Genomic DNA, 22,730 nt, shown 5'->3' with positions numbered 1-22,730 from the left:
TTTAATAAAATTAGCATATCCTTAATCCTAAAAACATCTCTTAAAAGCCTTCATTATCTGAAACTACAGATCATTCTGACCCAGTGTTTTAATGTCTCCCATGAAAAAAGATGCTGCTGATTCTCTTCGTGCAGATAACAGAACACGTGTAGTATGACTTATTCACAAACACAACAAATTCTCCACTTATGTTTGAGTTGCCTGCATGCATGTGAATTGATTATCTCCATTACTGTCGCTATAAGTCTCCTGGCACACCGACGAGGCTTTATGCTTACTCCTGAGCATTCTGAGAGTTACACATACGAGAGTGGTCATGTTTTTAAAAAAAGTTCTACAGCAAGACAGTTCTGATGAAAAACATCCCCATTCCCTACTCATAACTTAAAATAGGTATAGGTTAATACTACACACTAAAGTATAATTTACAGGCATATCTTGTTTTATTGCGCTTCATTTTATTGCACGTCGCAGATACTGTGTTTTCTACATATTGAAGGTTAAGACCCTCCGCTAGCGAAAAGATTACGACTCGCTAGAGGCTCAAATGATGGTTAGCATTTTTTGACCATAAAGTAGTTTTTCATTATGTGCATTGTTTTTTCAGACATAATGCTGTTGTACATTTTAATAGACTACAGTATATTGTAAACATAACTTTTTCTTTTTGTAAGCGTAACTTTTATATGCACTGGGCAACCGAAAATTTGTGTGACTCACTTTATTGCGACATTCACTTTATTGTAGAAGTCTAGAACTGAACCCACAATATCGCCAAGGTATGCCTGTACTTGTTAAATATCCTAGGCTCCCATATAGGTTTAAAAAAATTACATATTAAAAGGGCAGTGATTTAACCCTATAAATTATTTTCTAAATGACTTTTACATATGAGAAACTAAAAGTGTGGATAAATAAATATTTGAAACATGTTTTAAATAAGTTAAACTAAAACTGACACCTACTATTTAAGTAGAGGTTCAAAGGTCATGTGGCTAGATCTCTCTTTAATTTACTGAAGAAGATAAAGCTTATCTGAGGGCAACATTTAGTAATTTTTAAATTTACAGATTTTTATACATGGACACCTAACAAAGATTAAATTCTAAATGGAAAAGATGTTAGGATTAGAATTTTAAAATTCTTGGCTTGAAATATATAATTTTTTTTCTTTTTCAGTGCAAGGAATAAGGTAATAGGGTTATCCTTCTGCACTGTGGTGCTTTGTGCAAACAGAAATGATGCATCACACGGCAATAACTGTTGACAAAATTTAAATGAATCTGTTCTGGTTACTATTTTTAGTACAAAAGTTAAAGATTAGACAACACTTCCGTTGGTGGATTTTGGAGAACATAAGATTTATGGAAGTTCTTATTCCCCTTCTAGTGGCACAAATTAGTACTTTGGATAGAAAAGCAAGAAAAGATGAATCTTAAAAATATAGTACTTTTAAGTTTTAATGAGTACTATTTGTCAAGGAAATAGGAAAAAATAGCATAAGAAGGTCTCTTATTAGAATCATTAGTATTCTTTTTTTAGGAAGTGCTATCAGTAAGTGCAAAGTTGTCATAATTAAAGGTCCATGTCCTGCCAGCAATATACCTGCCCCGTTTGCCCAATTTAAAGGAATAGTAAATTGGATGTTGATTTTGAAATTATAGCAAACAGTTGCAGGAAGCAATGTTTTTAAATGTTGGCATAGTTATTAACATTTAATATTGAGTAGTTATATTCATTCAGAACTTCTAAACTTTTTTTTTTTTCCTATGTCAGTTTCCTATGTGTTTTGCATACCCATAAAATCACAGAACATTAGCATGGGGAAGGAACATATCTTATCAAATTTTACAGAACAGGCACCTGAGGCTCAGAGAGGTTGTAATTTGCCCAAGGTCACACAGTTAATAAGTAACAGATCTAGGGCTAGAATATGACTCCATGTGGTGTTCTCTCCTTCATAATTTAGGTCTTAGGGGATAGGGATGAATGCTCAATTTCTTTACATCTTTCCTGCTGGGGAGTGGTTGCATAAATAGCAGGAGGACTATGTTCAGGACTCTTTTGAAGAAATCTGTAAAACAAGTACTCATCCCGAAATTCATAGTCGTTGGTGATGTGTTGGATGACTCCCCCTTGCACCAGTCTATCTCCATATATCACAGCTTCACCACGGTCGGAGGCAAGGCCAACTTCAATTAGCCAGTTCACCAGGTCACAGCCACAGAAGGTCCCAGCAGAACTCTTTGTACCACACCTGTATGTCAAAGGAATGATTCACCCATATGTTCTGTAAATCTGGTATCAGCACTGCATGATAGAAGACAAGCAAGGAAAAATAGAAGGAGACAGGGAAAGACAGCATGATAGTTAAGTGTGGCAGGATGAAACTATTCTGAATATAAAGGGTGTAACTCACCTGACCCTAGAAAGACCCACTGGAGACAAAGAAAATATGCCAATAATATGCTTATGAAAACGGAAATGCTTAAATCAAAAAATGAATCATAATGTAAATTCATCTGCAAAGAAATATTCTTTTTATAGTAGATGGCCGTTTATGATCAGATCCATTCTGTAGACAGCTGAATATTATATATTTTATAAATTATAAGTAATTTGTCTCAGGAACATTAATGTTTTTTACAAGTTCTTAAGAAGTGACTATTTTTACTAAACTACTCAAATCAAACTTTATATTTTTCTACTTATCACAGTGCCCACAAGTAGCCTTTCTTCTTGCCTTCAGCAGCCAAGACAATATTAATGATATGTTTGTCAGGAATTTGCTGCATTAGGAAGGAAGGAAAGAATAAGTGAGATCTGTCTTGTTAGAAATCTAAGATTTTTAAAATGTACTTCGATTATAAATCTACTTCTTGATTATTTAAAATTTGTCTTCCTAATGCAAATGTGGGGTACCTCAGGAATAAACAAATAAACAAAGGAAAGAGAAATGTAAAAAACAACAACAAATGAGTCTGTACCATTTCATAAATATGCAATAGACAACATGAATCTGTCCAAAAGCATCAGTCAAGCTGTAAAACCTAAAATGCTTAACAATAGGAAACTGGATGAAAATCAAGATGAAATGAGAAACGGGTGACAAAAAATTTTAAAACATTTAACCACAAATGAGAATATACATTAGATGTTCGTATAAAAATTAGAAAAGGGGTTAATAGACATAAAAAATTTTCTCAAGTACATAAAAATTACAATATATTAACATCAGTATTTTACTTAGTAATAAGATATCTTAATTCATGCTTTGTAACTACAGATGTCACTTTCAACGGAAGCCTAAATATTACAACCTGAGTCTGAGCCTTCTTCCTGCTTGCTGATTATTATTTTATAGCCCAACACCTTCTATCCGACACCAGTGGAATAATATTTGCTTCCTGATGCCTGATCAGGCAGCTACAACCACAGCCCATGGAGTTGTACAAAGAGGCAGAGAACATGCCGCTGTGCAGGCTGCAGAGCAGTGTGCCACCAGCCAGTGCCCCTTTAGCCACCTGGGACCCAGGCAGCTCCTGACAGTCAGCAATCACAGTGGGCCTGGCGGAGCCAACATGGAGTTCCCTTTTTTAATTTTAAAAAGCAGTTTTAAATGTTGAAACTATCCATAGATGGTTCTTTGAAATAATTGAGTTTAGCCCTTTAAAGGTGGAAAACTAACCTTTCTTCATAGTTTACCATTTCCAGAAACAGGCCTAGGTCCATCATAGATTTTGTCATCTAATTCGAACAACCCTGAGATCCAGATATTTTAAAGAAGAGGAAAACTAAGGTTTGGAGAATTGAACTTGCCCAATGTCACACAGCTAATATGTGGCAGATCCAGGAGGTGAGCTCTAGTATTAGTCCTCACCCTGTGAGTCCCGTTTCCACTAGCTATACCAGACGATCTTCTGGTTATAATGAAATATAGTGGAATAATATATGTAAATAAATCATCCTAAATGGTCATTTTCAAATTGTTAGTTACAGACATCAAAGTATTTGGTTCTTTATGTTTTGTTTTGTTTTCTCTTTCATGACAACCAAAAATATTGGCACTGTAACATTTGTTTTTTGATTTCCTGCTGCATACTCTTTACCTTGAGGATTAGAAGAATAAATATGATGTCACAGACTGAAGATTATGACTTGAGGTGAAAAATAAGCAGCAGAATTAAGAGACAGGAATTTCATTTCATTTTCTTGACAATATCATTAGCAATATGAAATAATATACCACTAGGAGATGGGGAATATAAAATCACTTCTAAATCTAAATGTATCTCAAAATTTTATGAGAAACACCAACAGCCACCATGAAATGTGAATGTTAATATTCTACTACACTTTGGTTCATTCTCAAGTTTTCACATTTTATATGGAAATTGGAAGTTCTATGACATTTAAAAATACTATGTTTCCCTGAAAATAAGACCGCTGGACCATCAGCTCTAATGTGTCTTTTGGAGCAAAAATTAATATAAGACCCGGTCTTATTTTAATATAAGATAGGGTCTCATATAATATAAGACTAGGTATACTATACTATACTATAATAATATAATAAATACCCGGTCTTATATAAGACCGGGTCTTATATTAATTTTTGCTCCAAAAGACACATTAGAGCTGATGGTCCGGCTAGGTCTTATTTTCGGGGAAACACGGTATAAAAATCAAAGTGATATGGCTCTTATATATGCTGTTTCTTAAACTATAAACTGACCTACAGCTATTTTAACTTTTACATGTATGTGTGTTATTAAAAAGAACAATTATGTAGTTAGTCACAACCACGTTACTTAACCTGTTACAAACCAAAATTAATCATCTAAAATATAGTTATCTGGAACCTATATTTACCTTCTTTCTTTGACTATATTTCGGATACAGAGGTCACGGTGATAATGGATAAATTGTTGACAGGTCATTTTTATTTCCTCAGGAACAGGAGAATCCCTGTTTTCTGCTGTTTCTTTATTGTTCCATAGGAATTCAAGTCTGAAACCAAAATTTAAGGAGGCTGTTTTGAAGGAAAGAAAAGCACTGAGAGAGAACCCTTCCTGCTTATTACCCCATCAACATGGCTGTTCCTAAGCTGTCATTTACCAAAGCTGTCATCTACAGCGCAGACATCATTAGTGTCTGAAGCAGAAACATGCTTAGCCGGCATTTGGTTTCCCATTCAAAGCAGGCTAGGGTGGGGGTGAGGTGGGGTGGAGTGGAGGGCTTGAATATTTTGTAAAATACCCACCAGACACATTTGACCCATTTCAGTTTCTACCATAAATGAGGTTCCTGATTCTACATTCTACTGTTTTGAAATGCAAAAATAATTACACAGATTAAGCATTTGATTTAATTGTGTTCCAATCTCAGTACCCAAGAGACATACCGGGATTTGGAATTCCGAACAATTGTGTTTCTGCCAACCCAGACAACAAATCTGTTGACTTTTTAAATTGATCAACATTATAAGTCTGGTAACTAAGTTCAGTGACTTTCCTATTATGCTTTTCATCCCCCATGAAAGAATTATGACCTTAGCAACTATACCTTAATAATGATGATGATGTTGATGATGAAAAAGGAGGAGAAGAATTAAGAACAGTTACCAATTACTGGGCACATTTTATATAGTTAGTAGGAGAAATTCCATTACCACTTCCAGTTTCTACTAATTTTGACTTTGAAAACAAATGAAGAAGTATAAGGATTTGTCCCCACTGCCTCTCTCTCCTACCCCCAAGTCGGAGTATTCCTATTTCATTATTTTTCATAAAGAAATTCCTGATCTGAATTCAAAGAAACTCTTCAATAAGCTAATAAAACCCCAAAAATTTAGAAAGAAAAAAACAAAACTGAGTTTTCTATAAATTGTCAGTTTGATAGTGAAATCCTGTTGTCAAAGACGAAAGACAATCAAATATAGACCGTTGGGGGCACACCACCTATTACTTCCATTTTAAATACATTTTCAAGTTTCATTTTACTTTATGTAGTTAATGGCATAGATAGAAGCCAGCGTCCATCAATTCTTGTTAAAATGCAAATTACAATGTTAAATTAATCAATATTTTCTCTGCAAAGATTTACAACAAATATGTGAGTCAACAGATAATCTTTCTGTAGTGTTTAGTTCGCACTTTCTATGGTTTCCCAGCAGTTAGTCACTAGAGGTTTAAAAATATCAGTATCTTAATAGAATGCCTTTGTCATTACCTTTACAGATAATAGATTTATTTCAAATAAACTTACCTTCTTTTGAAAGGTAAGATGATCAAGTGTTTGTCCAATCCAAAGATGCCAAAAGAAATAAATCCCTATGGAAGAAAAAAAAGTTGTATGTTATGAATACAACAATAAAATTTTAAGACAGAGAAATTATGGAAGCCAACAAATTTAGTGCTTGGGGAAGCAAAACCATAAGTGATTCGATCAACATTTTAAATGGAACACACAAGGCAGGCCCTCTGAAGTTCAGCGCCTGGAGACAGGTATATGTGGCTGCCTGTTTCCAGTCATCTGTCGTACTGATTATCATGTGTGATATAAGCCAGTACTGAGTGACCACATGTGCATGCTAGCTTACTGAGAAAATTAGAAACATTTAAGGGCTATATTTCTGAGTTCTTCCCTTTTTTAAAATAAAATATTTCACATTGTACTTATTTCCTTATTATTTTTCTGTTAAAACTTCAGAAATGATAGAATTCAAAAGTTCTGTAGCTTCTGAATACAATGGAGCAACTGAACAAAGTTTATGTGAAATGAAACTGGCTACTGCTTAGGGAAAGGACATGAAGGATTTGGGGGTGATGATGCAACCTGACACCAGATACCAGCCACAGACCAGGAGATGAGGACTGCTTGGGGAGACAGGAGTTGGGGAACTGCCATTAGGCAGGCAGGTGGATAAGGATCCAAGTGTGGGCTGGCGGGAGGTGGGATGGAGAAGGCAGTGTATTACAGGAAGGACCTACCTTTCTTCACCCCCAAACTATAAAGAACCAAAAGGGAATGATCTGACTACTAAACCTCACCTCCCCAGGAGAAAAATGGGATGTAAGGGTGGGGTGGTGGGGTTGTATCTCCCTCCCTCCTTTGAAGCACTTGAACCATAAGCTAGCTGTGGGGCAGCGTTTCAAATGCAGCCTTCCTGGCAGTAGCTTCTGTTTGTGACCCTTTCTGTGCCTGTCCTGGGGTCGTGTACCTTAGAGTGCGCTTTAAAAATGCAAAATGCCGCGTGAGACTATGCTTTCCCAACCTAGTATTTTATAGTTTTTGAGTACAAAATCAGATCTTAAATAGTATACCAAAGTGAGGTGGCATCAAATAGCCCCTGGGATGCTTATGTCTGTCTGTAATAAACTAACGGACATGGCCATTTGTTCCCACAATAATGGCAAACGGCTAGAAATATTTCGAGAAATTCATGTTAGGGAAAAACTTGCAGGCACATCTACTATGTTGGATGTTAGCTAACTCATATGGCCAATTCTTTTCAGATTTAATAGGCAAACCCAGTAATTTCAAACACTTTTTTTCAACCTGCTACTTAATCTGAGGACTAATTGTCTAATTAAAAAGTAAAGGATTGAATACAGAATCAAATTTTGAAATTTGCACATAAACATTTTCCAACATGTAAAATGTCATTTATCTTAAATATCTATTTTAATACTGACATAAAGACAACAGCACCTACTGTACTACTTCATAAAATTTTAGTTTCTAATTTTTAAATTGGGGATAATAGTGTCTACTTCACAGGTATTGTGATATTTTAATGAGATAATTAATGTAAAATGCTTAACAATGGTTGGCATATAGTAGCCTCTCAAGGAATGGTAACTACTTGGCCAAAACTTACTTATACACCAATTTATAATTTTTAGAAAAGTTTTAAGTACCTATTGTTCAAGAAATATAAAAATGTAAATGAAATAATGTACACCAATTTAAGTGGCTAAACTAAAGGCTCAGAGAAGGTAAGTCACTTTCCCAGAGTGATTTATTAAGACCACAACAAAGTTCAAAAAGAACTTGGAACGTCTTGTCCCTGCTTAAATTATCACTCTTTCTCTTAGAACCATAGCAAAAACACTGTTTGGTCTTTCTGACTACAACACTCAGTGTGCATTCTGACGACTTCAACCTATATAATAATTCATCTCTACTCGGAGACAGGCAGCAGCTGCCAGCTGTAACGCGTACCAGCAGCTGGCAAACTAACTAAACCCTTTTGATTTAAAAGAAAACAACTTCCGAACACCCTCCCCACCCCCAATCAATCCATCCAAGCAAACAAAAACCCCTCAAAGTTCTCAGTAAATAAATACCTGGCCAAAGTTAAACACAGCACAGAAAAACTGTAACTCAACATACAGTCTTCCAGGCTCTTGGTTGAATAGCCACCACAAACAACTGGAAAGATTCTGTAAAGGAAGGGAAAGTAGTATTTTAAAATGAAACAAGCTAATCATTTCTATCTAGAACACAGAACAATAACTTACCTACTTAATAATTAGGGAGAAAAAGACTAAAGGGAAAAACACCAAGAGACTATAGAAGCTTTGTCTTTCGAACAAGAGGTTTCAACCTCTCCTCTTGACAGATGTCACTCAAACAGCATCTATTCTGATCAGATTTGAAGTAAGAAGACATGAGCCATAATACAGAAGCTTACATAATATATCAGGACTGCCGACTAACCTAAGACAGGGCTGATTTTAAAATTAGTTCTACACAATGAAAACAATCACATCACTAAGCACCAATTCTTGGCAGCATTTCTTGCTTTTTGATTTTGGTTCTTAAACAGCAGTTAAAATGGTGCTGGCTTACATCATTCTATGTAATGACCATCCCAGTGTGAAAAGGGTAAGAGGGTTTCTTTATAGGTTATATTGTCCATTTCATACCTCTAGGCAAGTTGAACCATCTCAAAAAATTACATAAAAATAATTGACAATTCAAAAAGCACATAAGAACAACGTTAAAAAAAACCATTAGTAAACAAAGGAATGCATTAAAAAAATAAAGTGCTATGTTCAGCTTATAAAATTATCAAATTAAAATTTTTATAATATTCAATGTTGGTGAGAGTACTTTACAAATCTATTCTGCTCCTCTGGAACACAATTTAGTAAAATGCATCCAAAGGCACAGAAATATTTATACTCTTTGATCCAGGTTTCCCAACTTTGAGAATCTATCATTAGGAAATATACTGCATGGAGATGTTTATTAGAGCATTTCGAAATACTAGGAACCATCCATAAATGGTTGAGTAAATTATAATGTATCTCCTCTATGGTTCACTGAGGAGCCATTTAAAGTAACAGTTATGAACAACTATGTAGCAACATGAAAATGCTCGACATAAATGACAAAGCAGGATATAATCTGTAAGTATGATGAGAACCATGAAAAATGTATTAAAAAAATAGAAGGCAGTAGTACTATGATGGCTATGTTTCCTCTTTTCTCTATTTTTGTATCTATTGTATGAAGTGGTTATGTTATTTTCATAATTAAAAATCATTTTTTAAAGTTTGTTCATCTGAGGTATATCTTCTAAGAGGCCATGTAGACATTTATCCACTGAGGTCAGTCAAGAAGAAACACGTTAGGAATAAGTAGCCCCACACACATCATGCAGACACCTGGTTTTACCAAGATCTAGGTTCAGAGCATAGAATGAGCAAGTGCTTCTCAGCAAAATAAGCTACTGGAGCATTTCGGCAATAGAGTAATGTGAATTATTCATTCCTCTTTTCCCCCAAAACGTTTAGCTCAAGATTGGGATTCAGATGGCCTACCCACAACACCCCGGGGGAAGTAGTCACTAAATTTCTCCCAGATGCCTGAATTAAAACCTTTGCCAGACATTTAAAGAAATGGTCCCAAAACAAAATCAGAAGGAACATTTACAGCAAACAGGCCAATAATGAGAAGTAAACACAGTAACACATGTCGAGTCAGTTGCTGGTCTCCACTCTGTAGATACTGTTCTTCTTCCTGGGCTAATATGCAGCTCTGGGAGTTACAGCGGCTCACACAATGATCATCTATAAAACAGTAAGTACAACAATTTGTAATCAGAGCTTCTTATTTGACTGCATTTTAAATTCATAATGACTTCCTAAGCAAACCACCACATATGCGCTTTCAGCTCAGAATCAGTATATTATTTTAGATGAAATCTGAGGAAGGCTCCTTCGTGTTGTTTCAGGAGAGTTCTACTTGTAGGGTGTTTTTAATCTGAAAAAAACATGAGTAGTATGCAACAGTTCCCTTCTACACTATTTAACAACGTAATATTTATATGCTTTTTTGGAAGGGTGAAGTAATAATTCAAATTTCACTTGTGATAAATATACATATTGGTCATGAATACCCTATTTCTGGCTAACTGTAAAACAAACTACTACCACTTGCCTTTCATTACAGAGTTTAAAATTTGCCTTAGGAAAGACATTTAAGGAACCAAATAAAAAATATACACTTTATTCTCTTCACATATGGAACCAAATGAGAGTCACAAGCATGACTCTTCTCTGGCCTAAAATAGGGATGAGGGGTCTTTCCCAAGAATCCTTTGTTTTCCTACCTCAGCTTCCCTATATATGTATGGCATCAAAAGCAGGGGAAAGCATTTTTACAAAATAGATGTGTAGTCTAACATACAGTCTTGTTTTAAAGACTCAATGACTAAAATACAGGGTACCTCTTACCCTCAAGCTAACAATAAAAACTTTATTTCCTAAAACCACTTTTTTAGAAAAGGACATATACTCCCAGGGCATTAAACGTAATCTAGCATAATAGCTAATGGCATGGGGGAAAGTTCACAATGCTGTTAAATAAAACAAAAGCAGGCTGCCAAACTATCTCTGTAATATGATCCTATTTTAATAAAAATTAGTTGTGTATATCTTGCTGTAGAAAAATTCTAGCAGTATATGTAATTATATACTGCTCTTAAAATATTCAGATATTACAAAAATGGATAAAAATAAATTTTAGTATCTTTCATTTGCCTTTTTTATACACTGCAATATTTATTTTGCCTGTGTGCTGTGCCAAGTGTTTTGGGGATGAGTAATTAATTATATTATTAAACTCTAAAATTTCTCATTTGTCCATGGTTGATTTCCTTTAGACTTTCTTTATTTCAGGCTTAGGAATAAAACTAAATTGTATGAGCAGATGAAGTCCATTTATAATGGATCCCATTCTATATAATTTTTGTAAAATACGGTCAGAAAATCTAAGAAGTCCCCACTTTTGTTTTCAAGAATCAGCATTATTAATGAAGAGAATGACAGATAAGCAAAGCATAAGGAGATTTTTGGAGGCAAAAGAAAAAAAGTTGTTAAATTTGTCAGTGGGCTTTACTATTAGGTACACTGATTGTGTAGGGAGAAAAAAATAAGGTGGAATGGCTTGGGAATTCTGATGTAAAGAAACATTAGCTTTAGAAAGGTGGCACACAAATAAAAACTGAAAGACAGTTTAACTGAATGCCAAAATAGGTTTCCTGTCAGAAAGTCAGTGAAGGCCCAACATCAGACATATTTTTACTTTTTTTACAGAAATGCGAATTCTACTATTTTTCATTCCTAGCCGGCAAATAGCAGCCCAATATAAACCCTGCCTGAATAACGACTACCACTGCTACTGCGATGGTTAGTGAGCATTTCCTCTGTACACCACTCACTGTGCTAAGTGAGTTGCCTGCGTCATTCCTTATAATCCTCCCAACATTTGCTATATAAGAACAGAATGCCTTTGGCAACAACACAGTTGACATATGCTTCATCATAAAAAGGACTTTTTGTGGTTTCCCTTTCTAGTTTGATTATAAATAAGCATAATCAACTAAAAATGCATTGTAAATTCACATAAGTGTGTTCTAAATAATTGCTTTAAATAATTTGAAATTCAGACCACAAATGCAATTCAATCTTTTAGTCTGTATGCCAAAAGGTTATTACTTTTAAAGATTTTCTTATTTCATCAGAAAGGGTATATTTTAAGTATATGGAGTCAAAATGTAATTAAGCACTAATTAATTAGTCCTGGCCCTGGGGGAGGAGTGGCAGAAAATCTCAGCTTCTAAAACAAGAAAAAAGGCCAAAAAAATAATGGTGCTTAGGGCAAACTTCTTAGAATTATTACTTGGGTTAAATTTATTGGAAAAAATTAATTTGTGTGAGTGTGTGTGTGTGTGTAATATTACCTATTACTACATTATAAGAACTTTATTTTTTAAATAAGTATTCCATCTACGCATGATTATTATCCTATTAACACTTTCTCCCATCTAATTTGAGAACATGTATTCTCAAATAGTATAACTTCTACAGAAATTCTATGCAGAGCTCTTTTAAGACATAAGGATAAGGAACAATCCATTCCTTAGGCCCATCCTTATAGCCCAGAGGTACTTACTTTTCTCAAATGAAGGAGTCACAGGCCCACTAGAGTTTATGTTTGCTACTGCCTCCTTGGATGGGCAGTGTAATTCACCATTTCCCATGGAGCAGGAGCAGCAACCTATATAGATAAAATAACGCATGAAGACAGAGCCCAATCACCACACAAGTAGACAACTTCAAGAGATGCCAAACAGAACAAACCAAAACGAACAAACAAAAAAACCAACCAAACAACAAAACACCCAAATAAATCCAATTATGCACACACACAAATTTCCCAGGCAGCCTCAATGGAAATGTTGTCACATGGCATCTATCGAAAAATATTCAAATGTGCTCATACAGAAGAGTTAACATTTAAAGAGTGACTGACAGAAGATCAGTCCTTTACTTATTGTCTCCTCACTGTATGAGACAAGGAAAAATGTTTTTATCCATGCTGTTTTGTTAGTTTCCACTGTGCTTTGGGAACTAAGTATTTGAACACTTTCCTAAAATACAACTTTTATTTCATCACTACTCAAAAATACGCCCTAATGCTCTCTGGCTAATGGTAGTTAATTCAAATTCCTTGGCCTGAATTTGAAAGCTCTCAGTTGGGCCCTCTCTCCCTATCCAACCACTCCCACTATTCAGCAAAGGCCCTTCCCTTCTTTCAGAACAATTCTTTAGAGCCCTCCACAAATCACATGCTAATTTGGGTCTCCAGGCGTAGTTTGAGAGGGACTTACCGCTCTCGTTAATTCATCCAAACTCTCCTCCTCTAAGTTGAGCTCAAACTCACTTCTTCAAGAATGTCTCCACTAGTTTAGAAGATACAGTAAAAACTATTATAGCCTGTTTTCTTTTCAAATATATACTGCTGAAAATCTCTTACTGATTTATAGGTAGATTGGTTTACAGAAGTCACACTGAGACATCTGCTACAGAACTGTAATTTTTTCCTTTATATAGTCAGTGTCCTTTAAAATATTTCACACATACATAGATATGGCATTCCTTGATGTGGATCATAACAGAATAATAACTTCAGTGATAGACTGTATTAAAATTTAGTATGCTAGAAAAAAGAATAATTCCTAGGCTGAATCTTTCATTGACGATGTGCTTTAATTCTTCAGTACTGTTCTTAAAAACAAAACAAAAGATTTCAAAAGAATGAACACTACACTCTATAATAAGCTATTACAAATGTCTTTCTAAATTTACAATAATGATGCTATCTTAAGGTTAAAATTGAGCCACAGAATAATAAAAAATCCAGAGATCATCTGGCCCAGCGCTCTGATCTTTAGAAACCTGAAAGCTTAAATCAGCTAAGATAAAATTATTAAGAAAACAGATATAAAGCCAGTCCACTCAAATGACATATAATAGGGAAACACATACACACACACACAGCTTATGGTCACTGTGAAAAGTGCTATGGCAGTGTTTTCATTTAAACATATAAGAAGTATATATAAGTAGCTCAGTAGCCTTTTCTTTTATTAACCAAATATTTGATCTCATATTAAAATGGATTAATTTTCCTTTCAGTTATAATTCCACACTTATAACATGTGAAAACTATGGGTCTCTGACAAATGTGCAGCAAGGGGCAGAGTGAACTACTTTGTATTACTGACTTTGGGGAGGCCAGGCCGCACAGCCCATGTGTAATGTGTCAATACTACTAGCAGCAGGGCAGAAGGGAGCAGGATTTAGGGAAGGAAAAGAACCTGACAAGTTTAAAACCTGTTCCCTAGGAACACAGGTGAATAGGCAAATAAACAAGTACTCTGCCATGGCAGTTTCCAGGGCAGCTTCAGAAAATCATGGCATATCTTATCCATCCATCCAGGCAGCCAGCCAGCCATTTAACCAATGTTACTGAACATGTACAGTGAGTCTGATACCATGCTAGGTGCTGAGGCCATAATGATAGGCAAGTAAGTCACAGCTCTTACCGTCCAGTGGGTTATACAGATGATTTAAAAAGCAATTATAAAAGTGAGATAACAAGAGGGAAATATAAACAATGCAGAAGGTTTCCTGAGGAGGTGAGAGATAGCTGTCTTTGGCTCTCCATTTATTTACAGTAAAGGTGTAAGCTAGTTTTCCTTCTGGAGATAACACAGCATTTAAAGAAAATGTATGGCACAGGTAAAGACACAGCACTTAAAGAACATGTAAAGACAGGTACAGAGGTAGCAGCAAAAGTCTCTGGGCTTCGGACACTTAGTTTAGCGTTCCCCACAGATAGTTCTCAGGCCTTTCGTAGCCTATTCTGAAACACTCATGGGAGAGGAAGACACAGTGGGCTAGCCCTGCCTGAAAACAAATAGTAGATAGATTTATAGGATAAATGCAAGAATTCACAAAGAAAGTGAGGAAGGAGAGGATGCTGGTTATGATTAGGAAAGTACTGTCGACTTAGGGAGAGTGGCTTTAAAAATGTAAGTGGAAACACAAATGTAATTTTTCAACCCTTTATAAATGTACAAACTATTCTTAGCTCTTGGGCCATACAAAAACAGGTGGGGGACCAGATTTGGCCCATGCACTTTACATTGCCAACTCCTGACTTACACCATTAACCTTGCTTTAATCAGGCGTCCTTTTTCATTTTATTGATGGTGCTTGCCTGCTACAATGCTGTTATATTAACAAATGTAGGTGCTTAGGTTCCTAGAAAGGGCCTTCCTTCAGTTGTTACTGTCTTCTAAAACTCTCAGGTCCGAGGAAGTTTTAGGATTTACCAAAAGATTACCCTAACAAAAGACTTACAAACAAGAATCTAATGAATGAACTTGCAAGCTCTTTCTATTATCGACTATCCTTCAAGTTCCTCATTTGACAAATACCTGTGATATTCAAAATAGCTCAAAGAAATTGCCTTAAAGAAAACATTTAGGACACATGCTACACAGGCACGTAAAGAGTTTCTTTATGTTTATGGATCATACTTGTCTCTGGGATGGCACTTGTAAAAGGTTCGGGTTCATTTATTGGCACTGGGCCTTCCTCAAAAGCGGTGCTGCCAGTCTCTGGGGCTGCGTGGTGCTGAGACTGCTGGAAACCTTCATAGTGTCCTGCCTGGGTGGTGCGGTTCATGCACATGAGTGATACCCCGGCTATGACAATGCTGCAGAACAGGGTGACTGAGGTGATGATCATCTGCCAACAGTGCAAAAGGACATTAGGCCATTATTACAATCCCTTCTTGATAATCTTGGTAGAATAGTGTAAGGGCACATTTTTGGTGGAAAATGCAATATCTCCATAGCTATAACTGCTCTAGAACAGTGGTTCTTTAAAAAGAGGAAGAATATGGAAGGGATGTACGTTGCTTGTAGAAATATCAGAGTTTGCTTGTCATCATATAAGATGTCTAGAGTTCCTTTCACTCTACATCAATGCCATGGGTTTCCTTTACAAGCAATCTAAATGACTGGTTACAGATTTTCTTTACCTCAAAGTTTTTGCTTGCTGTAATACATAGTTCAAGCGTACTTCAACTAGAGATTCTCTTATGGTAATAATATCAAAGATAAATAATTATAGCTAATATTTATTGAGTATTAACTATATGCCTGCACTAATATAATTCTTTTCTATATATAATCTTATTTATTCTCACAACAACCCAATAAAATTCAAAATTACAAAACAGAAAAAGATAAAGGGTAAGAAATTGAAATCACTTGAGGAGGCTTTTAAAAAAGACACATCCTTGGGCCCTACTGACTAGAGATTTTCTCAGTCAGCAGGTCCCACAAGTCTCCTTCTTTATAGGCTTTCAAGCACACTTTTTCCCCCAGATACTTTTTGTTCTGAAATTTATATTTATTATAGGATCGCAAGTAAAGAACTTGGCTTTTATATTATCGCTAACTTATTAAATGGTTTTAAATTAATCACTATTTTCTCGAGTAGAAGAAACATAAATTCATAAATGCGGTTAAGAAGACTTAGTAAGTGTCAAACATTCGAAGATCCTCAGCTAAAAACATAGATATGTAAATTCTTTACCACATTTTGAAGTGTGACTTAACAAAGTTGTATAGGATCACCAGTGTGATATGTAGTAAGTTGGAATAGATTTTCAAAATTAATTTTAATGGAAGTATAGCAAAACACATTAACAAGCTAAAAAGAGACCAAGAACAGAACTGTCAGTAAGCTCTTCTCTCTCACCTGCTCTTTTCCATAAAAGAAGGCTGAGTCAATGCTATCTCCATTATGTTTTCCAGTTATCAAAAGAATACCCACAAGGAGAGCAGGAATTCTGCAATATCAAGCGTTTAGAGAGAAAGAGGATGAACAGTAGTTACTGCTGAGGAGAAAATTGAGATATTCTAAATTGAATTACAGTGGCCAATGAGAAAGACAGAACTGTTAGTCTAGTAATGGCGGTGGGCCTCCTAACAAAAGACTGCTCACATTTCTGTTAATCTATTGGAACTTTGGATTGATTTCCAGGTGCCTATTTCCACAGATTGTTTTTTAGCCAGGCACTATGGAACTCCAGGAGCTTCCCGCTACTTTCCAGACTGCTGCCCACAGCCAGTCCACAAGCGCAGACATTTCTTTTCACAGACTCTGCCCATCCCAGAGCTGGTCCTGCTTTACTTTCTCCCACCCCTTTGCCTATAGCTAACATAAATTCTTTAGACGGCTTACATCTTTCTTTCCCCTTCCCCTTACTTGATGTATAAAAAATTTGCAAACTCCGAGACAATGGACATGTTCTCTTTCCTACCTAGCCATGCTGCTGGTGGTTTAGCCTCCATGCCCCAAGACTGGTCTTTTTTGCTAGCAATGGCCTAATACACTCTTTGTTTTAAAAAGACTTCCAGCTGTGGAAGTTACATTTTTTGTTTAACATTGCACATATGGAAACATGTAAGAAAACAGAAAACTACCAACTTACCCCCAGCCACATATTATGATGATTCCAACAGGAATTTGTACCCTCTCTCTCTTTTTCAAAAGAAACAAAGAAATTGCTAGAAGGCCTTCGATCAAGAAACAGAGATTGAAAGATACATAATTACTCTTGATGTTGATCAGACTTCATGGAACTTTATTTAGCCAAGTTTATTTCAGTAGCAGCCTGTAGTTTTTGCCCTAGAATTTACTCCTTTTAAGTAAAAGCTGTCCCCAGTATTTTGAAGCAAGTTTTCTTAATTCAAAATCATTTGTGTTTTCCCTTCTATAATGTCTTTACTCAAATCTTCTTGTTTTATACATGAGGATTTTTTCAAAAGCCCCAAATCATCTTATTCTTTTGACTGATGTGTTTGGAATCTAATTTTTTTAAGCGGCTACAGAACAATTCTAAGCATAAAAAAACCCCACTCTGCTTGTGCTAAGAAAGTACAGGTAATTCTTACGCAGGTTTTGTTTTTGGAAAATGCCCCAAATCTAAATGATGGACCTTAATACAAATATAATATGTACTTAATAAAAAAGTTTTAAAGTTCTTAAGCTTTTCATATCACTTATACCTAATTATTTGTACAAGTAACATCGTATTTAATAAATCTACATGGTCATAGAATCTTAGAACTTCAGGGTCCGAAGGAACCACTGTTTTAAAAGAACAGCTTCATTTTACAGATACGGAAACAAGGGTTTGCCCAAGCCCCACAGCCAGCAGAGGGCAGAGCAAAACTAGAAACCCAGACATCTGCTTGCTGGTAAGCCCAACTCCATTAGTGTTTCTAAAACTCAGATCTGGAGAGTTCCTAAGACATATTCTTCAGGATCTGGAAATTTCTGAGAAATTTTAAGTCTTTTTGGTATATTTTCAATCATAATCACCTAGATGTTCTTCTTATTACCAAAGTAGTCTCATGATTTCAGGGCTTATATTTGGTTTTATATTCAGTTTGAGCCAAGTGAAGGCCAAATGATATCACAACACACGGTCCAAATGAATGTTCTATGGTAGTTTGAAGAGAGAAAAGCAGGTCATAAACCCACACATGGAAATAAAGGCCGGCCAAACTAAAACAAACAAACAAACAAACAAACAAAACCTAACCAGAGAAATGAGTTCCATTTTACATTTCAAGCTGTGATTCAGATTAGCAAAACAAGATCCTTTGTCGTGTCAATTAATATTGCTAATTAGAATTACTGAGTTTATAGCTTTGTTTGAATCTCATTTGTGAATTTGCTTTGGTTTCAAAGTTGTATATTAGCCATATATAAGATTTAAGATTGTACAGATTAAGTAACACTGCGCTAGAAATAGTATAAATCAACACTAAGGTCCTTGAGAATCGGTTTTCTTTACAGGGACCCACATATTACTCAAGTTGAAGAGGTACTATAATTCTACCGCTCTTCTCTAAACACATTTGTACACTCTACAGTTCCAGGTTTTCAAAGTGGCAAGGAAACAAGTAATCAATCACCAAAGTGTGCCAACTGTGTTAACAGTCGCAAGAGCACTCTTTAAATTTCTCATGTTCATTATTGCTTCCTTGTGAAAAGACTGATATGGGAACATGCCCAGTCTAGCCCTGGATCTCTCACTAATTAAGGTTTGAGAGCTCCTGCCTGAATCAGTTACACTCTTTGGGCCTTATGTCCCTCATTTGCAAAATGAAGAACTTAAACCAGACCAGTGTTTCCAAAAGCGTAGAGACAACAGGTGACACAAGTTTGAAAAAGTTTTGACTAGTTATGTGTTTATTTTAACATGTGCTTGAAAAACTTTTAACTAGCTCATGAAACCTGGGATTTTACTGATAAAGGCTCAACTTATTAAAATAAAAAAGTGAGTCAATTTTAAGGGGAAAAAAAGGACAAGTGGTATGCAGCTATGACAAAAGTCATGAGAATGGTATGCAAATGAGTGATGTTGAAAATGGATGAATGAGATGATTTAAAATGGCATGTTAGGCCTAAAATTCTGTTATAATCATCTCAAGGTTAAAGGGCACTTCATCAGGTGAAGACATTCGGGAGTGCTGTTGGATGGATCTTGGCATGTCTACCTGAGGAGTTCAGGGAGCCTTTCTGATGCATTGGTCTGTTGCTCCCTTATTCTCATTATAAATTTAGCCTTAATAACCCTAAGTATTAGAGATCAAGTTGGTTCATCTGTATTTGGAAGTAAAGTCTTTAGGCTGTTTTAACTTGACATCGCATGAAAACTTATGCTATGCAAGGGGTACTTGCCTTTAAAAAGCACAAACCCCTCCCTATGCACTGAAGTTTTCATTCAGTAATTCCTCACCACACTGTTGTTTAACTTCAAAAGGCTGTTGACTTAGATGGGTCCTGCTTTTGATCCTGAGGCATGAAATCAAAGTCCTGGCCCTCACTGTCACTTCCTGACACTGCCTCCTAACAGGCTGGCTGTCACCAGCCCTACCCTTCTACAATTTCCTTTTATGTGCTATTTTACAGGTTCACATTTGTGGTACGTATGAGCACAAAACAGCCAGATTAGAATGTTTCACAAACATGCCAGAATGTATGCATACAAACAAATAGTATACTTCAAAATACCAATGTGCTAAACCATTTTCAGTATCTTTTTTGGAGCTAGTTGAAATGGGAAACAGTCTTTCTTACTGGGTACTCTTCTATTTCCATACCCTTTTTTCCCTTACTTTTCTTATTCTCATATTACCGCTTTTCCCTCTATTTAATAATATAGTTCTGTTTGTTGAATGCCTACCATGTACCAGGCATAAACAACCATGTTTCATTTAATTCTCGAAATAACTCTGTAAAGTGGGATAACCCAGTCCCCTGTCTTACAGATGAGGAAATGGAGACTGTAAAAGTTAAGTCATTTGCTTAAGGCAGAACGAGAATTTTTCATTCAGTTCAGCTGGACTCTAATAGTGAGCTCTGGACACACCTTACACACCTCAGCCCTCTCTGCCCATTTCCTACTTTCTCTACCTGCCTCCAGTGCCTGCTCTCTTGGTGTTTCCAAAGGAGAGCTGGGCTGACTGTGGCCTAGAGCCAAAGATGCTGAGGAAAAGGACCACGTGACAGGAAACTGCCCGAACCCAGGCAGAAAATAGAGTACATCAGGAAACAGAACTCAGCTTTGTAGACTGCCTATGTTAGTGGGTGGAACTGCCTGAAAGAATGCCTTAATCCTGTACTAGGAGACTTCAAATAGGAGTGCTTCTAGTAGGGGGACAGACCTAAATTTCCATTTATGATCCAACTTACCTGTCCATAGGTAGGTGCTATAGAGGGAGCTGTACAATAGAACAAACACCAGAATCTGTCCAACAAAATTTTTTTCTTTAACAAAATTCCATATCATCATTCCAGCACACACAATAGACTAAAGAAAAAATTATGAAAAAAAAGTCAGTCATATTCGTATGAGTCATACTCATGTTTTATTCACAGCAAATATATTATTATTTATTTTAAATTATTGCTGAATAATTATCAACTATTGCATACTAGTTACACAAAAGCTTCAAGTTTTATTGTAAAAAGAAACCCTATTATACCATGTTTAACAATTTACATATTCAATTGACACAGATGACAACATTCTAAATACTAACCTTATATTTAATAATAGTTTACACAGAAAATGCTAACCTTCTGTCCATTATAATTTAAGATATGCAAAGATTTAACTAGAAAAATAAGATTGTGAGTTTAATTTTTAAGGATTCAATTATTTCTATTAAAAAATGCAAAATTATCATCAAATGCCATTATTAGCCTCAACTTTATATAATTCAAGATCTACTGCAATATTTAATAAATTAGGGATAAATTAATTGTAATCAACTTGTAATTGATTGCATTTGGTAAAAATACTTTTGACTTTATAACTGGAAAAACACAGAGAAGTAATTTTCTCCTCTATAGTAGTTTAATCAATGAGAAAAGCATCGTTCTAAATATTTGTTGGTTTACTAACCTGAGCGATGAGTAAATTAGTTGTAAGCATATGAGGAAGCTGTTTATATTTCTTACTCAAAAGAAGAATAGCGAGAGACCAGATCTTAAAGACAAAGAGTTCAAAAGTTATTTAGTTTTATATTTACTTTATATTTATATTACTTTATATTTAGTCTTTATATTTACTTATTAAATAGTTCATTGATTAGCCTCTGTAAAAAATCCTCTTTATCTTGGTTTAGAAAGAAATTCCAATATTTACTTTAACCTGTCTAGTTCCCAAAAGGGTATTAAGGTAAATTACTATATCCAAATTAAAATAAAAAGCACGGAGAGATCCTATTGTAAACTAACTGTCCAAAAGTGACAGTCTTTAAGAACTAATGCCTTGACGAGGACCATGTTCTAACTTTCCCTACCTCTGGTGGCCGGGGTGGGACACAGGTTCATAGCCAACTATTCAGGAAAAGAGTTTAGATGGGTGATGCAGCTACAATTCACTATTCTAAGTTCTCCTTTTCAATTCTACCATATTGGCTCAGGAGGTAATAAATAAATATTGGAAATTTCAGGCTGTCTTACTTCAAACAATATACATTGCCTCCCTTAAGATTATCTTGCATTTCTTATATTTAAAAGGATTGGGTTTCTATTCTACCTAGACAGTGGCCAGCTAAGTTTGCTGGTTCATTTCCTTCTTTCTTCACCCATCACTGTCAATTAAAATTTATATTGTCTCTCTTCCCAAACTGCCTTCTTATCAGCGGGCATTGATTTTAATATGCAACAGAAGTGAAATTTCCTAAAAATTACATTAATCATGCCTTTATTTGTTGCATATATCTATGTCTATGTATTTATATATATAGATATAGATATATATATGTATATATCTCCCCACCTCCTTTCCTTTAATAGTAAAAGTAGTCTTACTCTTTTCCAGCCAGAATACTACTTTAATTTACTAGGCAACATGATCTATAAGATACTCTAGTTGTCCAAGAAGTAGATATACCAAGAAGTTTCATTAAAATGAAATGGGTAGTTGGACATGGTCCCAAGGCTCCCCCAACCCCATGATTCATTGTATAACAGCTAGTATTTGTACAGTGATTCCCCATGTGCAGAATGTTTTTCACAGATATTATCTCATATAATCCTTAAAACTACTCCTGGAAATAGGTAAAATTATTATCTCCATTTTATAGTGAGAAAACTGAAGCTTAGAGAAGTTAAGGTAACTCCACAGAGATATACATCTAGTTTGTGATAGGGCCAGGAGTCAAATCTAGATCTGACTAAATCTCATGCCTTGTCTGCTACCCAACTCTGACTCAGATGGAAAGACAAAACTCAGAAGGCTGATGTTATATTTTATGGGCAGGCTTT

General features: G+C 35.5%; 1 protein-coding gene across 3 annotated transcripts in view; it reads right to left on the bottom strand.

Moving 5' to 3' along the window:
- Positions 1-1,957: 1,957 nt before the first annotated feature.
- The window catches only part of GPR155 (G protein-coupled receptor 155), a 36,792-nt gene continuing 16,019 nt past the window's right edge, over positions 1,958-22,730 (bottom strand). For 2 of the 3 annotated variants that reach the window (XM_033111399.1, XM_033111400.1), the window contains 11 exons: positions 21,361-21,444; positions 20,646-20,763; positions 17,371-17,455; positions 16,635-16,725; positions 15,404-15,614; positions 12,469-12,573; positions 9,946-10,082; positions 8,352-8,447; positions 6,268-6,332; positions 4,873-5,010; positions 1,958-2,257 (listed from right to left, as the gene is read on the bottom strand). In XM_033111399.1, the coding sequence (XP_032967290.1) occupies positions 1,966-2,257; positions 4,873-5,010; positions 6,268-6,332; positions 8,352-8,447; positions 9,946-10,082; positions 12,469-12,573; positions 15,404-15,614; positions 16,635-16,725; positions 17,371-17,455; positions 20,646-20,763; positions 21,361-21,444 (1,422 nt within the window). In that variant the 3' untranslated portion in view covers positions 1,958-1,965. Of the gene's footprint in view, positions 2,311-4,872; positions 5,011-6,267; positions 6,333-8,351; positions 8,448-9,945; positions 10,083-12,468; positions 12,574-15,403; positions 15,615-16,634; positions 16,726-17,370; positions 17,456-20,645; positions 20,764-21,360; positions 21,445-22,730 lie in introns of all 3 variants that reach the window. The other variant, XM_033111401.1, reaches the window with a different exon arrangement.

This window comes from Rhinolophus ferrumequinum, chromosome 8, assembly GCF_004115265.2.
Source record: "Rhinolophus ferrumequinum isolate MPI-CBG mRhiFer1 chromosome 8, mRhiFer1_v1.p, whole genome shotgun sequence".
In the NCBI taxonomy this organism is placed as follows: domain Eukaryota; kingdom Metazoa; phylum Chordata; class Mammalia; order Chiroptera; family Rhinolophidae; genus Rhinolophus; species Rhinolophus ferrumequinum.
Note: the sequence above shows the minus strand (reverse complement) of the source record. Positions and strands in the feature narration are given on the sequence as shown.